Source organism: Thamnophis elegans, chromosome 2, assembly GCF_009769535.1.
Source record: "Thamnophis elegans isolate rThaEle1 chromosome 2, rThaEle1.pri, whole genome shotgun sequence".
In the NCBI taxonomy this organism is placed as follows: Eukaryota; Metazoa; Chordata; class Lepidosauria; order Squamata; family Colubridae; genus Thamnophis; species Thamnophis elegans.
Genome location: NC_045542.1, coordinates 61723767 through 61745653, shown reverse-complemented (window position 1 = coordinate 61745653; position 21887 = coordinate 61723767). Strand labels below are relative to the sequence as shown.

Here is a 21887-nt window from a genome sequence, read left to right as displayed (position 1 = left end):
GGTATATAAGTCTAACTGCTATTGCTATTGCTATTGCTAAGTTGGAACTTAAAAGTGGAAAAGTTAGTAGAACAATTCCACAAGAAGTTTCCCGATAAGCCAAAGGGTTCCCTAGGGGTGGAAGTAGGTGGTTGATTTTTTATATGTTAACTTTTATGTTGTTCTCTTTTCAGGAAACATTTTTCTTCTGAGGAGGGGCTGCCTGTCAGTCCTGCATTTATATTCCTTTTAGAATTTTGGCCTGCCACACTTTCTCTTATTTCATTATGCTGTTTCTTTAAGTATAGTCAATGGGAGGGGGGGATAGACAGGAGTGAGATTGTGGAATGTATTGTTTTCATTTTTTACTACAAGCCAAGGTCATCCTTTGTCTCCAGACTTTCACACCTGACCGGAAGAAGCTGGGCATGGACACCAGCGTGGAGGAAGAAGATTGGACCATGTGATGGATTGTGGGTGTAGGGACAAGATCATGAACTGGGTGGAATTCTGATGTCATTTCCAGTATTGGGATTAAAACAGATGTGCCTAAGATGTCTGTTTTATTAAATTGGAACAAAAAGGATCGTTTTGCCTTGGACTCTGATTTAATTCTGCATGATACTTGGAATGCTGACATTTGGTTTTCTATCACTGAACTTTTACAAAGTGAATTAAGTAGTTTGAAATAAAAATAGTTTGAAATAAAAATAGCAGTTTTAATAAAGGAGATATTTTAATTTCTGCAGTCTTATCCTAAATTAATATATACCATAGTCATATTTGGTATAACTGTTTACAAAGAGAATCATAATTAATTTCACAACATTCATATACTTTGTAATCTATGCATCTATATAAGAAAATCATATATCTAATGAGTAGCTCGGTTGATTTAGAGAAAACTATTAAGTACCAAGAACTGTATGGAAAAACACAACAGGTATTTTTTAAAAAAAATAGTTTGGAGTCTAGAAATATCTACAAAGTCTTGCAAATATTAAGCTGTAAATCCAAAAGAAGTATACAATAACTATTACACAGGTGGCTTTCATTTAATTACCGTTCATTCAATTACCATTCACAATTATGAGCCAGATATCTACATCAAAATACTAGAAAATATGCAGAAGTTTAAGATTTGAGGACTAAAAAAACTGTAATCATTTTTTGTATATTTAATGGGATTGATAATTAGTGGGGAACAAGAAAATATTCCTTTTGGGCAGATACCTTCTTTCTTCATTTGTAAACATTACATAATTGGTCATTTTGAGAAATAGAACAGAGGTTAAGTAACGATTTGGGATCCATTGAAATATCTGGTGCACACAAGCCCTTATATGCAATTTTAATCTGTCACCCCTATACACTTAAACACATCAACATATAAATATGTAAACAAAGAAACAAAAATTAGTTCCCAATAATACATATTCCTGCTTTTCTACCTCTCTTCCTTACACATGATTTTGACTTAGTATTTTTGCATTGCAAGATCTTTGGTGCTAAACAAAAGATTAGCTCCTCCTGCAAAAATCATAATAGATAATAACAATACCATAATAATGAAATAGCATTCAGCTTCTTGCCGTTACTCAAACTTTAAGCAGTTTACATTATTCCTAATCTTAGTTGTTTGATCACCTGCAGGATTTCCCCAGAGGTTATTTGTTGGTTCAACTTTTGCCTGTACTCTTCTCTAACCAGGGGTATTATCTCTTTATCTAAGTATCTGTCTATATCTAAACCCTTAATTTTGTCCCCTTTGTACAATTCTGTAAAAAAAAAAATTCCCGGAATGCCTTTTAAATCTCCTCCTGTTAAAACACCTCCTTCCCTCTATAACACAATTTGGATACATTTCAATTTTTTCTTTTAATTTCCTCTTCCAATTCTTTTCGTTTTTGCCCTAGTTTATTTCTATGTATTTTGTTTATATTCATCAGTACTCCTCTCATATACGCTTTACTTGCATCCCCTACAAATCCCATGAAAGTACCCTTATTCTTATTCAGAACAAAGTATTCAGATAGCAATTTTTTACAATCATTAATATACTTTTCATATCTAAATAAACTCTCATTCGACCTCCAAGACCTTCTTGCCTGCACTACCCTTCCCAATTCCGTCCAGACTGGGTTATGGTCCGAAAGGACCCTCACCGCAATCTTTGTCTTCTTCACCCTAGAAAATAAATCATTAGTGATTTGTATAAAATCAATCCTTGAAAGGGATAGATGTCCATCAGAAAAAAGGGTGAGGTCATATGCCTCTGCATTTCTTTCTTGCCAAACATTTCTCAATTCGAGTTCAACGTAGAGACTTTACTGACTTTTTTTTCTTTTTTAAAAAATTTCCTTGGTTTTAATATATTTCCGACTGTGTTTGATAAAAAGCTATACCGTGTACGGGCTCTGGGAAGTCGGGGGGGGAGGGAGGTGGGGTCCTAGGGGGGAGGGGGGAGGGGGGAAATATAGTATGTGCTGGATTTTAAAGTGATTAATATGATTGCACTTGTATACTGTTGCGTTTTTAATTCTAGTGTACAAATAGGAAGCTGAATATATTGATAGATAGTAGAAATACACCGAAGGGAGGAGCAGAAGGAAAGAAGAAAGAGGGGTAGAGAGGGTGGGAGAGAGGATCGGAGGGAGGGTGAGATGGAAGGGAGGGAGTGTATTGGGAGAGAGGAGTGATAGAGGGGGAGGGGAAGTAGGGTAGAGGGGAATGTTGGAGGGGAGAAAGGAAAGTTGGAGGGGGGTGAAAGAAAGGGTGTATGGAGGGTTGAAGTGGTATATTGGGTTTGTATTTTGGGGAGTATTGTTGACAAGGATCACTGTGTTTATTGCTCAATGTTATATGGCCCCGGTTATGCACAGTATTTATGTGACCGTATGAAATGAAAATGAAAAAATGAAAATAAAACATATTTACACAGAAAAATAATGAAATAGCATTATGGTTCTGGCAGAAAAATAATGTTATTTACCCTCAGGCTGACAATGTGACCCAACAAATGGTACATATCCAATGGTTTCTGTCTCCCAAGATCACTGGGAATCTTAACCTGGGGGTAAGGCAATCATTCAGGAGGGAAATTATTCTTCTGACGTAATTTAATACATTTGTGCTAAGACAATACTTCATTGATTGCCCATACTTTCATCAAGCAATGTAAACTCAGACTTCCACATGATACAAATATCTGAACCAGACAGACTAAGGAACAGGAAATAAATCCAGACCGACAGAACATTTCCAGTTGTGCATTGTGGGGGGAAAAAAACAGGAAAAAGGTGGGGGGGGGAGTCAATGCATTATCAATATATGAATTCAAGAACATGCAGTCAGAATGTAAATTTAGCCCCTAATCTCTAATTCTCTTGTTCTTGAAACAAGCCTAGCCTTTGCTCAACAGATGCCGCCATCTCCTACCACATTAAGGGGAAAAAGATGTTCTAAAAGCAATAGGAATTAGATGCTTGAATGGGAAGAAGAAACTACAGGGCTTTAAACTTCTAAAACTTCTTTTTTTTAGGTAGAATTATTAATAAAATTAGGGATTAATAGTGGGATGAAATGGTTGTGGGCGGGCGTATAAAGTGTATTACTTTGAATATGTTGAGAGTGCAGTGCAAGTAGACTATAGCACTGTACGATAGCTGTTTTAAGCTATTTTTTGTAGGCTTTTTTGAGAGGTTTTCATTTGGGACATAAGCAAAAGTTCCTCAAGGAAACTAGTAGAAATTGTTTGAAAAACAGAAAGCAATTTTCACAAAATAACACTGATTTAAAGACCAAACTATTTCTGCTAAACCTGTTCAGCAACAGTTAAGCAACTAGCACAAGATCTTAACTGATATTCCTTCCATTAAAACAGAAATGTACATAAAGGTTTCTATTTCAACTCCCAATCTTATCTGTATCTATTCCATATTCTCAATATGGCATGTCGAAAATAATGACTTTTAAAATCTATTTTAACTTTGACCACAAATGTCTATACTATTTAAATCTCAGGTCATGTCTTTCCAACGCCAAAAGTCTATTTCTCAGCAACACCCACTCTTTTATTCAAATCAAACAGCAAACTGCAAAATAACATTTTAAATCAGGTAAAACTGGTCTCTTCTTTCCTTTACCTGTTGTAACATTGTAACAATACCTGTTTTGATAATTGATATTTCATTTTAACAGTGACAGAAGGATCTAAGTTTGTGTGGCAGGGGGAAAAGCACAATTTAAAAAGAGAGGCTGTTTTCAGCTGCATTATTTCTGATGTTTGCAACAAGAATCCAGTTCCATTCCTGCTGCTATTGGCTAGAACAAAAAGGAAGAGGAGGGGATTAGGAAGCACAGCAGGTATAAAACCAGATGTTCATGTAAAGGGGAACCATTTGGGGCCACTGCTGTGGAGGACAAGCCTCAAGTAGATTGTTGAAAGGTATGTGCATTGTGATCATTCCTTAAATAGCGTCATCATTGTAATTGCATTTTCTGATTGCATGTTGTAAATGCAAAATTGTGTTTGTTGTTTACCAAAAATGCATGCACATCTTTAGGTTGAACTTCAGTCTTTAAATGCAAATATTGCATTACTTTGGTTGCTTGATTGGTTTGCTTCCGTTTTGCTAAATGCAGAAATATGCCCAGTGTTTATGAATTAGGAACAGGCAAACCTAAGCCAAAGAAATATTTTTTCTATTGTTATGTTGTTCATGGGTTGTTGTAAAGTGTGTCTATGATGAATTGCCCTTGATTGGATTCTGTGGCTATTGCATAGACAACTTGCAAAAACGAACACTCAAGGCCTATGTGACATGACAGGATTTTGTTTCAACAAATAAAAACCAACACAATTTCGTTGCCACAGAATAGATGGGTCATGATTTGCCTCAGTGAGGTGCTCCATGTTGCTTCTGGAACCTCATCCTGCAGTTTCAGTAGCGAGAAGAGACTTGTGCAGAAGCATTTCACATCACTGTCTTCATGAGTCAGAACCTCCCCAGACACAACTCAATGCTGATCTTGCTTTACTTTAAGAAGAGGGTGGGGAGGAGGTATCATTGCTTTGAGAAGCAGTTTCATGGGGATGCTTTCCATACACCTTTATGAAAGTGAAAGTCCCTTCCGAACTTTGTCCATCCCTGTTAATTTGATTGCTCTGGGGATATTTCGAAAATTTAAAACTACCAATCTTTTCCCCTATATTACCTTTATGAAATAGAAATATTGACCGTCAGTATTGTAGCCAAGGGTTGATAACAAACCTAACATGCAATCCATTTTGGAATTGCAATTCTCACAATCTCTTTTTGGTGACTATGCTAGCTATGCAGTCTTAGAATTGAAGTACAAATGTTTGGAAATGGACAAGTTGCTGTTCCCGCTCCTATCTCTCTGCTGTCTGCCCAGCTGATATAGAGATGATGAGAGCAAAATGTGACTTAAAGATATTAAAACAGACTCATTGTTCATCTATTTCCTTTTGTTGGTTGACTGTTGACTGGTCAACAGTTGGTCTTGTCACCACAATTTCCTTATTATGGAAATCTACCAAGTCCATCTGCTTGCCCAGAACATGACTTTCCAATACTATCTGCCTCATACTTTAGCTGCATTGTACATCCCAAATCTATCCACAATCAAAATATATTTATTTTACTCTAGAAATTTGTTTTGTTAGAAACATATCAAGAGAGTATTACTTCATTCTGCTTCAGATTTGTTTATGGGATCAAAATGAATACTTAAATACAACATTTTATGTTCTGGAATAACTAGTAGCCTGCAAGCAAACCAACAAAAGAGAAAAGATAACATGGGGAGTGAAATGAAGAAAGCTAGAAGAAAAAATCACATTGAGTTTCCCCCTGTAATTATCTGTGTGTCTCACACTTAGCCGTTTCTTGCAAGCCCACACTCTCATCTATTCCACTCTATCAAGGAACGAATAAAAATGCAGGTGGAACTGATCCCTGGAACAGTGGTACTGTTGATTGTGTTTCTGTTCACACTCTGGGCCTTCCGGTTTCACCAAAGAAGAGTCAGACTCCCTCCTGGCCCCAGACCGTGGCCCTTTTTAGGCAATCTACTGCAAAGAGATGTTCTGCCTCTGTTTAACTCCTACACAAAGGTAGGACAGTCTTAAATCGGTTTCCTTTCTTAGTGGGTCCGAGATTCAAGATATCAATTTCCTTTATTTTGGGAAAGCTAAAGCCAATATTTCAAAGTTGGGGTTTTTTTTTCAGCACTATTAAATATGCTCTTGGCTCCACTGTCTGTCTTTTGTTTGTTTGTTTGTTTGTTTGTTTGTTTGTTTATAGGTTTAACCACAAACATATTTTATCAAAGTCTAAGTGGTATGAATAAGAAGCATAGAATATTGTACAGGTCAAAATAAGTATTATCTAATATAAATGATACTGGTTTTTTTCCTGTTCGCCTTATTCAGATTAGGCTATATTTTGATCTTTTGTTTCATTCTGAAAATCAGTTGATAATCTGGGAAGTATTTTCAGAAGCCATTAAAACAGGATGGGTGCCACCCCCACTCCAATTCATAGGGCAAAACTCCGACCAAGAAGGGACCTGTTGCCTCCCTCTGGGTCTGATGAGATGCTGCCCCTCCTTCGCCACCCCTCCAGAGGGATTCTGGTCCAAAAAAGGATCCCCAGAGTTGGTTTGTCAGACAGGGTTCATGTGAGGCTCTTCAGAGCTCACATCCCCCATGTCTGTCCAGCTGAAGAACTTCCTGTTAAATCCCTTATAGATGGCTTTTATGAGGCTTTGGGTGAACCCACATAACATGGATTTAATCCCATGGCTCCATGGGTTGCTTGAACCTAGAAAGTTGTAGCTTATTAAAGAAACCATGATGAATAAAAGTGTGAATTGTATGACATGCTCTTTCCCCTTTCTTTGAATGCCCTGATCTGGAAGTACTGATTTATTAAATGCATATGCTGACAAATCCTTGTACACTTTCACATCTTAGAAGAGTAGGAAGTCATATAATAAAAATTTTAAACATCCACAACGTATAAACCCCCACAAACTGTTTATGTTCAGAAAATAATATAATACAAAAGTTGATTTAAAGTGTAACAATATCAATTAATAGTTTCATGTAGTAGAACACCATTAGAGTAAGACTTAATGCAAGTTCTCCAGACACAAGTTTTTGCTGATAGATTCATTATATGCTATCAAATTGTTTTTACTCCTGGTATCCACATAGATTTTGCCCATGATGATCTAGCCCTAACATGTTCTTTCAAGTCTCATAATGGTGCACTCATTATCACTCTTGAGTCCAATCAACTTTGCTCCTGATCATCTTCTCTTTCCTTCTATCTTTCCCAGTAGAGCCATTTCCAGAGAGCTATGTCATCAACAACAGTAGGGGACTTCTTCATGCTTGCTAGATATGTAGAAAATCTAAACGTGTTTGATACTTATAATATACCTAATACTTATTAATTCAGAAAATTTTAAAGATGAATATACAACTGAAGCCAAAGTGTTACTTTGGACTTATTTGACAAAATCATTAGGAGAAAAAATCAAATAGAACTTTGTTTCTATACATAACTGCAGCAAGACTTTTATATACACAACAGTGGAAAGATTTGACGCTATCCACAATGGAGTAGTAGTTGTTGAAGATGAAGGAGTTTGCAGAAATGGATTAATTGATACTAATTAAGTTTAATACCAGTAGAAGCCACTTTAGGATAATTTGCATGAAATAGTGGGGAGGGGGGGAATGAAATAATATGTGGATTTGATCGCTAGAAAAATAGTACACAATAGTAAAATTAAAGTTATATTATACCCATAGAGTAAAATTTTAATGTAAATTTGTATCTATAATTTATGCAAAACAAAATCAGAAGTTATTACTTAGTATTTTTTTATTTTTGCTATACTTTTGGCTTTAATCTGTTCTACTTTTTTCTTTCTCTTAAATATTAGTTTCTGTAAGTTTTTATTTTTCTTGTTTAAAAATCTAATAATGTTATTACAGAATGCAATAGCATGAGTAAAAAATATTGTGAGCCACTAACTGAAGTAGATATCCAAAAGTGAGATTACAAATCCTGCTGATTCGTGCCTTTGATGGATTTTTTCCTCAGCTCAGTAAAAGGTATGGTCCAGTTTTTACTGTCTGGCTAGCTACAAAGCCAATGATTGTGATTTGTGGAATTGAGCCAGTGAAAGATGCTTTGATAACTCATAGTGAAGAATTTGGTGGACGACCTCCAGTACCTATCCTTGATTCAATAACCAAGGGCTTTGGTGAGTTCACAGATTATTTTCATTTTGATTTGAGATGTAGTTTCCAATTTCTGGAGAAACAATAAAAACATTAACTTTTCCAGGCAAATGGTGGCCATTGTTCTTTTCAAGAAATTTTTAAAAATGAAATTGCTAAATCTCTTATAGGTATTTGAAAATCTGTTCAGTCTGGTTATGACAGAGTATTAAAAGAAGAAACAGCAGGGCACTGAAATCCCGTATTTAGAGGTTTGCACAAGAGTCCAATTGATATAGTAGTCAGTTAGGTGATCTGAAATTATAACCTATGTTCAGTATTCTCTCAGAAACAACAGATTTCAGAACTGCCATCTCCTCAATTCTGTTTTAGCCAAATTTAAATTAAAACTGGCCCATATCTAAAATTTAAAAAGTGAAGAAGAGAGAAAGAAAGATCTGTCCTTTGCCATTTTTAGAGTATATTTTAATAGCAAAGCAGCAATATTGTGTAATACTAAAGTTCTCAAATCTTCTAGTCTTTCAAAAGGCTATAAATTTTTTTGAAGTCATCAGATATTATTGATTGATTGGAATGTTTAATTTGCTATTCTGCAAAACTACTTTGAGGGGATGACTCAAATCTTTTAAGGCTAAAGGTTTGGAGGTCGGTGATGCAATCAGGTGACCTTTTCAAATTTTATTCAGTAATCCAATTGTCATCACGTTCCAAAACTGAAGATGTCAAATTACAGGAAATGTTAAAGCAATGAAAAACAACAGGTTTTCCCCCCACCCCAAGAATGGATTTTGTTTATGTATATGGGTGAGAGGCAGGTGAAGTGAAATATTGAGAAAAATGGAAGCTCTTCTATCCTTTCAAAATATTCATATGTTTTGTAACTTTACCCAAGATATAATCTGAATAAGAAGAATCCAAACTCATAAGCAAATTGAGTTTCTTTACCTTTTGCCAAACTACCAATTTCTCCTGAAAGAAGAAATGTAAATTTATTTGAGAAGAGTAATACTTTTGGGGTGGAGGGAGACTACTGAGCAAGTTGCTTTTTTATTATTTAAAAAATGCTGCAGTGTCTGTTCTTTGTTATTGTCAACGTCTATCCTTCCAGGGCTTATTAGCAAACATGAGAAATGGAAGATGGTGCGTCGCTTTACTATTTCCACTTTTCGAAACTTTGGAATGGGAAAGAAGTCGATGTCTGAGAGGATATTGGAAGAGGCTCACTGTTTGTTAGAGCAGATAGCAAGCTTTGAAGGTGATCTGATGTTGCAGGAGATTTTATTTATATATCTGTTTATTTATACAATTATATACCATCTTTATATGCACAACACAAGGCAGTGTATATAATGTTCCTGCCCCCCACTTCACCACAACCACTTTGTGTTTATTTATAAGATCAAAAACAAATACTTGGTTTTTGTTGAATTGATACTATTGAGTTATGTTACTGAAGCTAGCCCATTTCAGTTAAAAAATGGGGCTGAAACCTACCTGCATGGTTCATCCTGTGCCTTGAATCCCTCCTCCCAGACTCTGTTCACTAGGTTGAAAAATGGCCCATCTGCACTTTCATTGTCTTTCAGAGATGCACAGATTATGACCATGATAAAGATTTACTAAAATTAAGCTGTACAATGTCTATGGTGATTTTCAGTCATCCAGGTCATGGTTGTCCCAAAGGTGCTTTTTTCAAGAGGCTCAGAGCTGAAGAAGCTTCTTGGATGAGAAGCGAAACGTCATCAAAGAAAAACCAGAAAGTCCAGTTACCTCTTGAAAAAAGCACCTTTGGGACAAGCTGTACAATGGGAAATTTTCTTGGCAAATGTTGTTTGAACCAAGAAGTTCCATAAGTGTTAAACTCCCAGTAGAATATAACATGTCCTTGATGTACTGTAGGACTATAATGGAGCCTGCCCATTATGACCATATGTTGCAATGATCATAAATCAGTCACAAGACTGACCCAATTTTAGAACCATTTTGGTGGTGATGAAGTGAACACAGTGATCGTTGTTTACTATGACAGGTTTTGCCAAAATGGTTTGCCAAAACCATTATAAAGCACAATCATGGGACATTACAAATGGCCATATATGCAGCCATGTTCCTGAGTGTCTAAAGTACAGTGCCATAATAACGGGGGAGGGGAGGATGCAACAATCAAAATTTCAGAACAGAGTCATAACTCCTTTTTTTCCAGGGAGGTAGTAACTTTAAACAGTCACTAAAGTGACCCGTTCTTAGTTTAATATTACCTGTATAAATAAAATTTAGAAAGTCATTACAGAGAAAGATTTGAAGATGCAAAACCTGGTCAAACAATGTCTATTCCCCTTTCACTTTCTTTGCAGATCAGCCCTTTGATATAGTACCACTTATCAAAGCTACTGTTTCTAATGTTATATGCTCTGTTATCTTTGGGAATCGATTTTCTTACGATGATAAAGAATTCACTAGGCTATTGGATACCTTGGAGGCATTTATGACTTTCTTTACGAGCATTCCTGGAATGGTAGGTCACGTTTATGTACTTCTACAATAGAATTTTATCTTTGTTTAAGGAGGTTCACTTAGTTCCCTTCAACCTAAAAACAAAGTGGCCTCTCTACCTACTTCCACTTCTAAAAGGTGAGTTTGTGAGAATCACACTGTATTTCTTGATCAAGTACTGTTCTCCTTTCTCTTGGTTAGTTCAGGTGTTTCTACTTATCAGTGATTATTTCCAGAGTTATCAAAGATGTATACAGCTTCAATCCTGCTTCTTCCCAGCTAACTATTCTACTTACTACCCATTTCACAGAGGCATACATAAATAAGTGGTTTTTAAGTATATCATAATAGATCAGCTTTCATTCTATTATTTAGCATAATAGCAACTGAGGGAATATAATCAAAGAGAAAAAAATCATAACTAAATAAACTTGGTGTCCATGAGCTCATGTTTTATATTTATTTGGTCTGAAGCAGTGGTGGGATTTAACCAGTTTAACAACCGGTTTGGTGAGCATGTGCATAGAGTTCAAAAACTGCCCATTTTACGCTTAAGAACTTATAATGGTCTCGCCTCAGTCTATCAGCCACTGTCCTCAGTACTCAACACTTACCTTCTATGTCAGTGCTGGTGAGTAAAACAGCTGACGGGTGGCAATCCACTGTGCCACGTGAATCAGCTGAACTAAAAAACAGGGAAATATAGGACAGGAAAGGGCAGGGGTGGGGGACCAATTGCTCACTGGAACTACCAGTAGAATCCCACCATTGGTCTGACGACACTGTAGAATAACATGAAAATGTTTCTACTTGATCTTGCATTACACGATGGACGAACATCATCATATAGTTTATTTAAAAAAGAAAAAAGAAACAAGAGAGCACTTTATAAGAGAACTAGCAAAAGCAAAAGAGGTAAACTGGCAATGGCTAACTTTTACTATCACCATGTTTCAGGTATACAGCAGTTTGCCAAATATCATGAACTTACTTCCTGGCCCTCATAGGAAAGTTTTCTCTGACTGTAAAACGGTCTGTAACTTTATTAGGAATGAAGTGGACACTCACAAGAAGACCCTGGATCCAGACAATCCTAGAGACTTTATTGATTGTTTCCTTCTTAAATTAGAAAAGGTATGTTGCAAGGAAATTTAGCAGACAATGCACAAAGAACAACGTTCCAATTATGCACTTGCGCCCCATTTTCTGATGGCATCTAGGAGAGGGAGCAATTTGTACTGCTGAGACAGCAGAAAGCAAAAGGACTGTTATCTTCCAACCCTGCCACAAAAACTGCAGTAAAATATGAAGTCAATAGTGGCCTCCATAAACAAACAAACTCACTGCTTAAGAAACTGTTGTGTGGAAATGTAGAAATAGAAGTGCTTCTAGCAGAGGACTCCTACTCATTTTTCAATTCTTAAAAAAAGGAGGAGAGGGTTAAAAGTGTCCCTGTTCTTTTAGAACTGTCTCTGAAAACCTTTTCTGTCCCTCTTGCTAACAAAGAAGGTTGTAGCCTCAACAAGGGAAATTAAACCTATCTGTTACTTATGTATAGGCTTCTTGGTACCATCTGAAAGAATGCAATACTGTGGCAGGTTGTTAGTTGTAGCCAGTAAAACATTCATTGCAAGATTAATCTGGATGCTGTTGAATCATGAGATAGCAAATGCCCTTTGAGCATTGAGGGAAGCGAAGCTTTGTGGCTGTTGCTGGGCAGAATGAAAAGGATCGTGGAAGGAGATATCAGGGAAAAGGAAGGTTTATGAATAAAATGCTTGCAAGATTTCAAAAGCTCAGCTTGTGAGTTGAAGATGGAGAGGAAATTCCATGTAGAAGAGAGAAAAAAGAATTTTCTGCATTACAGTAGCTGCATAACTGGTGGGATTCTGGGGAAGAGTTGAAGATACAGGGCAGAAAAAGAACCAGTTTGATTTATTTGGAATTCAGCTGTTTCCCTTTCCCTTTCATTTAAACAGTGAGCCATCTGACCCAAACATCTGTTCAATTGAATTGGGTATTCAAATTAATATAGAGAATATAGAGAACTCTACCTTGAGTTATTTGCTGCCTGCCCTCTAAATTGGTCTAGAAAAAAAGTAAAGTGAGAAGAAACAGGAGGACATCTTGATGACATTGTGATACAGCTACATATTCTGCCTTTTTATTTTATTTGTACCTTAATTTACAGGAACAAAATTCTTCCTTAATCTGTATGGAAGACTTGGTCATGTCTGTGTTTCAGCTCTTCATTGCTGGAACAGAAACCACAAGCAGTAGCATCTCATGTGCCCTTGTCATTCTGGCCAGATTCTCAGATGTCCAAGGTATATGATATGATAAACTTTGTTCATATTTTCTCCCTCAAATATGGATTCCCAGCAGTGGTGGGAATCACCAGCTGAACTGGTAGTGGCAGCAGCGGGAAGCTCCGCCCGAACGCTTCTGCGCATCTGCGAGCATATGCACAAGCAAACCGGTAGTAAACTGGTTAGCAACCCACCATGATTCCCAGATACACTACAAAGAAAAACTACAGGTTGGCATTTTCCTGCCATTTTTCATTATGTTTCCAGATATTTCAAGTGACAATCCAATGTGTTAAAGACACCTTCCAAATTAGCCTTTTAAAGAGACTTCAAATAATAGGAACCCAATATAAATGTTAGATTTCTCTAAGCATGTTTTCTTAGTATTGTAAATGTCCTTAGACTTATATACTGCTTCATTGTGCTTCACAGCCCAATCTAAGCAGTTTACAGGGTCAGCCTATTGCCCCCAACAATCTGGGTCCTCATTTTACTGTCCTTGGAAGGATGGAAGGCTGAGTCAACTTGAGCCATTCAGAATCAAACTCCTAGAGTGAGCAGTGAGTTAGCCTGAAGTCCTGCTCTAAGGCAGTAAAATGAAGCAGTTCTGTGACTCCTCAGTTTGTCTTCTGACAAGCAAAGTCAATGGGGAAACTAGTGAAGATTCACTTAATGACACTTTACTAACTTAATAACTGCAGTGATTCACTTAACAAGAAAGGCAAGAAAGGTCATGAAATGGGACAAATTTCATTTAATTATCCCACTTAGCAACATAAATCTTGGGCTCAGTGTGGTCATAAGTTAAGGACTATCTGTATTAGTAGCTCAGAGTTGAAATGAGGGGTCCTGGGTATTCACTGTGCTTGGTTGTAAACTCTAGCTGTTCGCTACTGCCCACTATCAATCAATAGTTCAGTAATAATTTTGGAGAACACATGTGAGTGTTGCAGATAATGGTCTCTTTCATGCAGCAAAGTATCTTTCTTGAACTCTGATTCCATGAACATTTATGCAACAGCTGCATCTGGATTACACACATCTGGACTACTGCTATTTTGCAGTTAAACACATACAGATAAAGAATTAACTATCATTCAGGATTCAATGGGCTAATTGTCTCATAGAGGTGGGGTGGGGAAGAGGTGGGAAGAAATGATTGAATGGAATGCCTGAACCCTTAAGCACCAGCTTGGCCTCCATGCTGATTGGAGATGGTTTTCTCTAATTTTAACATCCAACCAGAGAAAATTGCTGGTCACTGCCCTCACAGTGTCAGGTGAAGAAGCTAAATGGACAGTGGTACAAAATGGCTTGTTTAGCTATCCTTTAAGGGCACAAAGTGGGGCAATGTGCTTTATGTTGATATGTTTTCTTCCCAGCTCTAGGTGGGAAAAAAGCAGGGCAAATAGCTAGGTGAATGAGCCCAAAGAGATGTGAAATGGAGAAGAAACTGGAGTGCATCTTTGATTATCCACTACGTAAAGATGAATGAAGTTTAGGTCTGGAGTGGTTGAAAAAAAATATTGTTTGTTTTTAAAAAGTATGATTCATTGCAGCCAAAATGCAGCAGGAAATTGATGACATTGTGGGAGCAAACCGTGCTCCCTCCATGGAGGATAGGATGAAGCTGCACTACACCAATGCATTTATTCATGAGATCCTACGTATTCCACACTTTACTAATGAGAACTTCCCACGCATGACAACTCGGGATGTGAATTTCAGGGGACACTTCATCCCTCAGGTGTGAAAAATCAGACAATATCTGGGATTCTCTCTGCATACAAATATGAAACTGCAATTGCAGTACAATTAAGCTTCTGCAGTAATTGCTGCTTATATTTTGTGAATGTTATTTTAGGCCCCTGGATTTTAGAGAATGCTCTATTTATTTGCAAATGTCGTCAACCGTCCGAGACATTTTCCGTTCTGCTGAGCTTCACTGATTTCAATTGAAGTTCTTAACTACAAAAATTAATTCCTTTTTCTTTGTACCAAGCAACTGAGGATGTTTAATAAGAAAACTGGCACTATGTGTTTAACTTTTAGTCATAATACATTTCTGGAAATATTCTTCGAGAATGCAAAATGGGAGCATAAATGTCCTCAGTAAAAATGATGGATTAATTGATTTAGTTGGCCTCTTTTGGAATCTAGAATTCTGCCTTCCTGATAGTGGAAAAGTAATATTTTGTAGGAGTACTGAATATGCTTTTTATTTACATTTGGTTTCATCAATCATAAAGCCATAGAGCCAGTTTGGTATAGTGGTAAAGGCATCAGGCTAGAAACCAGAGAGACTGAATTCTACTCCTACCTTAGACACAAAGCTAGATGGATGACTTTAGGCCAGTCATCTCAGAAAGGAGGCCATAGCAAGCCACTTCTAAAAAACCTTGCAAAGAAAGTTGCAATGCTGTCCAGGTAATCTCTGAGAACTAGACATCATTGAACAGAAGAAAAATAGTTAATAAAACAATAATTTGGGATCTCCTCTCTAAAGAGGAGAAACACCAGTTGCTATCTTTTGGTTTCTAATTAAATGTGTTTTGGTATCCATACATATTTTAAAAACATTTCATCCCTCACAATGATTTGCAGTGCTTGTGTGCTATCATTTTTACTGTCATTGTATAAGGTGCTATATAACTGAATAGATATAATTGTCTCCTAGCTATATCAGGACATAGTAACAGCTCATTTCTGCAGATACAAGAAGGACCTCTCAATTGTCTTTCAGAAGACATAATAATTTTTTTAAAGTTACAATATACAGATAAATTGAACCAGAATCTCAGCTTGGAAGGTATAAACTTCTTACATCAAGGCATGTTGCAGAATGCAACACAATTCCAACATTTATCATTCTGAAGAATTATCCATCAGCAGATATAGAGTGATAAACCTAATTGATAAACCATTCAAAAGGAACAATCAAAGGGAAAAGCAAGCGACATCAGCTCTGAGCACATCCTCCCAAATACACACCCTTTAAATAATACTCAAAAACCCAAAACAATAAAGGAAAAAAATCTTCCCAAATCCACACAAGGCTGTGGACAGCAAACCAACTTAAATCCCCCACTTAGGAGCACTGATGACATTATTAATCTGGTAATAAAATATCTGCAAGAAAAAATCCAAGCTGAAAGAAAGGTCTACTAGAGAATGGTGAAGGCCACCATTCGACATTATCAGTGAACAACTGTAATGAACTAAGTAGTCATCTATTGTTCAAGTCTTCTGTAATGCTTTTAATCCCCCAACCTCATTCTGGATAAAGAGCATGATATATAAATATATCAAAGCCTCTAAATAAAAATGGTGCTAATGTGCCAAGGTAATATAGTATTAACACAACTAGAGGGCATTTTTAAATAATTCAAAATAAACGTTTTCTTTTGTTGGAGAAAATGAGTATGGTAATATGCAAACACCAGGTATGGAGAAATCTTGTAAATTGCATATACCTTTCAAGGAGTCTTGTTTTTTGAAAGAATTAAGAACAGTCTATTTCTTTATGAGGTTGGGAAAATCCATCTTTCCTCTCTGTATCATTTTGTCTCCTTAAAGGGCACGACTGTTCTTCCATTGTTGGTTTCAATTCATTTTGATCCTGTCTGCTGGGAGGATCCTGAAAATTTTCATCCAACTCATTTCTTGGACAAGAAGGGTGAATTTCAAAAGAAGGATTCCTTTTTACCTTTCTCTGCAGGTAACAAGGGCTATAGCTGAATTAGTGATTTGGGATCTTCAAGATTGGTCAGTTACCTGTAAGGCTGTTGAACTCTTACCTCACCTATGCTCACAGATGCTGTTCTCCCTGCCTGCCCTTGCCACTATCTGTATTAGTTTCAAATCATGGAGAGAATATGTTTGAATCATGAAGGAGAATGTTCAATCTCTTGGAATCAGGAGAGACATGGTAGCTGCTAATCAACCCCTCTACTGAAAGGGAATTTTTGTTGAAAAAGCTATAAGTAATCATAGGAGGAGGAAGAGAAATTTGGATCATGTTAGAACCAAAACAATAGGGGAGATTAGTATCTTCCTCTTTACTGTTTTCCCTAATCCAGTTTCCCTTTTCCCTAGATAATTTTTTAAATATGTTTATTAAAAGTTTTAACGAGAATATAAAAATTAACCAAAACTAATACAGACTACAAAGGACAAAACAAGAGAGGAAGAAGAGGAAAACCAACAGAAGAAGCTTCCAATTCCTTTTGAAGCAAATACAAATTGATCTCTTTCTTTAAGTTTTTTTCTATTATCTATTTCTATTTTTCTATGACTGCATGTTTTTATTTTTTCATGTGAAAAGTGCTTGAAATGGCTTTCCATCAGTGTAGATATTGTTTTTTTTTCTCTAATCAAGGAAACTAATTTAATGATCTTTGGAAGTTCTATCATCTTCACCAATCTTTTCTTCACTCTGGGTATTGTTTCCAGTTTTGGAACTTATAATAATCTTGATGCAGCTGTGATAAGTACAATGTTCTATGAATTATTTTTAGTTGCTTCTTTCATATTTCTTATTCCTAGTTAATGTTACCTCAGGGAGGGAAGAACAGGGAGGAGAGGCTTCCACCTACTGTGGTATGTGTGTGTTAGTGCCTCTTCCCAGTGCTGTAGTCTTAATACGTAGCAACCGTTTCCCTCTGGTGGCTGATTTTAAGATCCCAGGAAGATGCAGGAAACCTGACTGCGACTTCCTTGTTCTTATATCTGGTTTGGTCTTAAAAGCTGAAAACAATTTACTAAAATACTCCAAGGATATTAAAGTATCTGTCATAATATTTTATCCAAACAGCAGATATCTTTTTATTTCATGATTACAATCACTATCCTTGTGAAAGTCTGTAGAGATTCTCAGTCATCCAGGTCATGCTTGTCCCAAAGGTGCTTTTTCAGGAGGCAACTGGACTTTCTTGTTTTCTCTTTTGAAGACATTTCACTTCTTATCCAAGAAGCTTCTTCAATTCTGACAGGATAGATCCTTCCATTTCCCACTATCCTATCAGAGCTGAAGATGTTTCTTGGATGAGAAGCAAAATGTCTTCAAAAGAAAAATAAGAAAGTCCAGTTGCTTCCCGAAAAAGCACCTTTGGGATATCCTTGTGAAGGTTTGAACCTAGAAGGTAAAATATGCTAGCGTTTCCTCTACCACTTTTATTTGGTTGGTCTTATCTGCGGACATAGTCTTAGAACGTTATTGAAGTGTTAAACAGTAAAGTAGCTTTTGTTCTTTCTAAGTTAACCTTCAACAAGAATTTCCTTACGTCTTTCTCACTTCTAGCCATCAAATTAGTTTCAGTGCCACTTCCTCAAAACCATTTCATGAAGCAGCATGGCCCTCTCACTTCTCAGAACAAAACATTGCTTGACTTTATTTTGCTGCTCCTTTGAATATTCTCCAGAAGCAGTTGCTCCTGAGGAACAGTGCTTAGTTTTTCCCGACACTGCTCACCAAAAACTTTGGCAAGTGCTGTGGGAGAATGTGCCACTCACCTGTTTCATAAGAAAGCTCTTTAAAAAGCCAGAGGTTTCTGCTTAGATGCAGAGCAAGTGACAGGGGAAAAAAGAGAAATCTAAACAAAGCAGAAAAGTCTCTTTGTTTAAAGAAGACAAAATTCATGTCATCTCCATGGCACAGTTTTCTTTGGCAATGTGAATGTTAGTCATACAGGTCTTCAGGATAGTTATCTGGATACAGTTGTTAGGTCTTGACTGTTAAGAATGCTTGTCTGCTTTATGTTTTTTTTTAAAAAAATATTATTATGTTTGCTTGTACAATCAGCCAGATATTTAGACTGAATTAGGCAATCTTATCCACCTATTGAGTCATTCTCAAAAACCTGTGCTAGGCAGATGATATTGTTTATGATGTCAAAGGTATCATTGCCATATGCAAGCTGTTCCCAATAAATGGTCAGTGCAGATGGTAATTCAGGTTATGCTGCAGTTATTTTGGGATTGCCCCTAACGCACCTATTACCATTGGTACCATCTTTACTTTCTTTTGCCACAGTCATATATCTATTTGCCGGTCTTCGTATTTTGTTATGTTCTCCAGTGCTTTCTCTCCTAATTTACTGTCTCCAGGTACAGGCAGTCCTTGACTTACAACCGATCATTTAGTGACCATTCGAAGTTACAATGGCACTGAAAAAAGTGATTTATGATCATTTTTCACATTTATGACCATTGTAGCATCCCTGAGGTCACATGATCCAAATTCAGACACTTGGCAACTGATTTATATTTATGATGGTTGCATTGTCTCCAGGATCATGTGATCACTTTTTGCAACTTTCTGACAAGCAAAGCTAATGGGGAAGCCAGATTCACTTAACAACTGTGTCACTAACTTAACAACTGCAGTGATTCATTTAACAACTGGGGCGAGAAAGGTCGTAAAATGGGGTAAATATCACTTAACAACAAGTCAAGGACTACCTGTATTGCCTTACCCATTATCTGGACATTTTTTGTTTTTCTTATTGACAATTGTTAAGTCTGGGATGTTATGTAGTATGTGCTTGTCAGTTTGAATTCTAAAGTCCCAGAGCACTTTACTTTCTTCATTTTATGGTCCCATCAGTTCTTCTTTGTAGGCAAATGAGATTTCTAGCAAATCTTCTAATGCACAATTCTTGATACTTTTTTGTTGTTTATACGCAATCTGTGCAATCTTCTTGTAGCAGCTACCCAGGTGGTCCATTGTTTCTTCAGCTTGTTTGCAGAGATGGCATCTGCTGTTTGTTGCTGTCTTCTCAATTCTGGCTTTGTGTGCATTTGTTCTTAAAGCTTCTTCTTGTGCAGGCAGAATTTGCCTCTCTGTCTCTTTCTTAATTTTCCTGCTCATAGCCATTGCAAGATCTTCTCATCGGCCTCCCTGAATTTTCTTAATGTACTGCCCATGTAGTACTTTGTCTTGCCATGTGTCTTTTCTAGTCTCCATTAGGTCTTCATTGTAGGCCAGTATGTTCTCTCTAGAATTCAGTATTATTATGATTCATTGCAAAGTTAGCCAGATTTTTAGATTGGATTTGGCATTTTTATGTACCTATTGAGTCCTTTCCAAGAACCTAGGATAGGCAGATGTTGTTGATTAATGGTGTAAAGGCATTTGTTATTTTTTAAAAAAACAAATTAAACATTGAATGGTAGCCATTTCAAAAGTTCCAGATATTTTGGAATGGCTATGATATTTTCCCAGCACTCAGACTACAATATGCTCTTTTTGGTATTCTGATTTTCATTTTCCAGTGCTAATGTGAGAATATGCCTTACTTTCTGTCTAGCGTAAAGGCATTATATATTTATTGACTGATTTGATATGTTTGGTTGTCCATCTCAACAATTGACCAACTAATTGACAATTAACTAACTATCTTCTTTGGGTTTTTTGTACAGGGAAGAGAGCATGTCCAGGAGAAGCATTGGCTGATATGGAACTCTTCCTGTACTTTACCTTTCTGCTTCAGCATTTCACTTTTGAATTGACAATAGACCCTGAAGAGGTAGACTTAGAAGCTGTGTATTTGGGCTGTAGGGAAAAAGGAAAGTTTCGCTACTTACGGGCTATCAAACGTAAAATTTAAATTAGTAGCAGAAATAAATGAATGTTCCAACTTTCTCCTACTCACACCTACATTTCTAATGCTAAATGTAAGTTTCTAAAAGTATCAAAAAGTTTTGAATTAAGTGCCAGAAGGAGTTAAATAAGGAAATCTTCCTATCAAAAGATGTTCTTAATTAGGAAAACCCCCATCACATTAAAAGAGGAATTTGATGATTGACTAGAAGGAACAGGAGAACTAGAGATTATAATTATCGAAGAAGATATCCACTAATTCAGAATGGAACAATATTATTTGCTTGTGGGAGAATTCAAGGATATCTGGGGGCAATGCACTCAGAAATTATAAAATTGGAATTCAAAATAAATTATGGAAAAGGGACAACTTTTAGTAAATGAAACAGATTGTGGTTAATTTGCATGTAGATGGACCATATATTTTCAAATGTCAAGTTACAAGACCTCTCTCCAAGATGGTTGCTGAACAGTAGAAATTTATTTTTATTTTTTATTTTTTTGCTGCCAAAGATGGAGTGTTGCTCCCTGGATTTGAATGGGAACACTTAGGAATAGCAATAGCACTTAGACTTATATAAAGCTTTACGGTGCTTTACAATCCTGTCTAAACAGTTTATAGAGTCAGCATATTGCCCTCAATCACCTTGATCCTCATTTTACTGACCTCAGAAGGATGGAAGGCTGAGTCAACCTTGAGCCGATGATAACCAAACTGCTGGAAGCCAGCATAATTAGCCTGCAATACTGCATTCTAAACAGGGCACCACCATGGCCCAATGACCCAAGATGACTTTTAGATAGCTGAGGACCCACCTGGAAATAGGAATCTTGAAGAGTCCAGTTTCCCATGTCAGTGGTCAGAAAATTACCAGTTATCCATCTTTCTCTTGGCAATTTGTTTTCTTAACTATCTCTGAGTTTTAACTTCACTTTTTGAAACTTTTGTTTCACTTTGCTTTTTATCTTTAAAAGTTGTCTGGCTGGCTAAATGCTGATTTAACTCCCTGATTGATTTTGTTCTCTTTTTTTTTCTTTTTCCCTTTGATTTATGTTGTTGTTTGTAATAACTTTTGCTTTTCCTTAAGGAAACATGGATAATGAAAGTGCTTTCATTTGACTGATATCTATATTGGACTCCCACAAAAAGGGTTTTTGCATTTTACTAATTTGGAAAACATTTGAAGCTTTTTTTAAAAAAATATTTTAACTTTGAATCAAAATA

At 36.5% G+C, this 21887-nt stretch overlaps 1 protein-coding gene across 1 annotated transcript; it reads left to right on the top strand.

Annotated features, from left to right (window-relative positions):
- The first annotated feature begins 5941 nt into the window (after nt 1-5941).
- LOC116523928 (cytochrome P450 2C5-like) lies at nt 5942-20669 on the top strand. Its single transcript, XM_032239019.1, has 9 exons — nt 5942-6118; nt 8121-8283; nt 9369-9515; nt 10615-10775; nt 11711-11887; nt 12945-13080; nt 14622-14809; nt 16639-16780; nt 20482-20669. Exons 1-9 carry the CDS (start codon nt 5942-5944, stop codon nt 20667-20669), a joined length of 1479 nt encoding a protein of 492 aa, XP_032094910.1.
- The last annotated feature ends 1218 nt before the right edge of the window (nt 20670-21887 follow it).

Coding starts and splice junctions, on each gene's coding strand:
- LOC116523928 (XM_032239019.1), top strand. CDS start 5,942: ATGCAGGTGGAACTGATCCCTGGAACAGTGGTACTGTTGATTGTGTTT. Junction 6,119..8,120: donor TGTTTAACTCCTACACAAAG/GTAGGACAGTCT, acceptor TTTTTTCCTCAG/CTCAGTAAAAGGTATGGTCC. Junction 10,776..11,710: donor TTACGAGCATTCCTGGAATG/GTAGGTCACGTT, acceptor ACCATGTTTCAG/GTATACAGCAGTTTGCCAAA.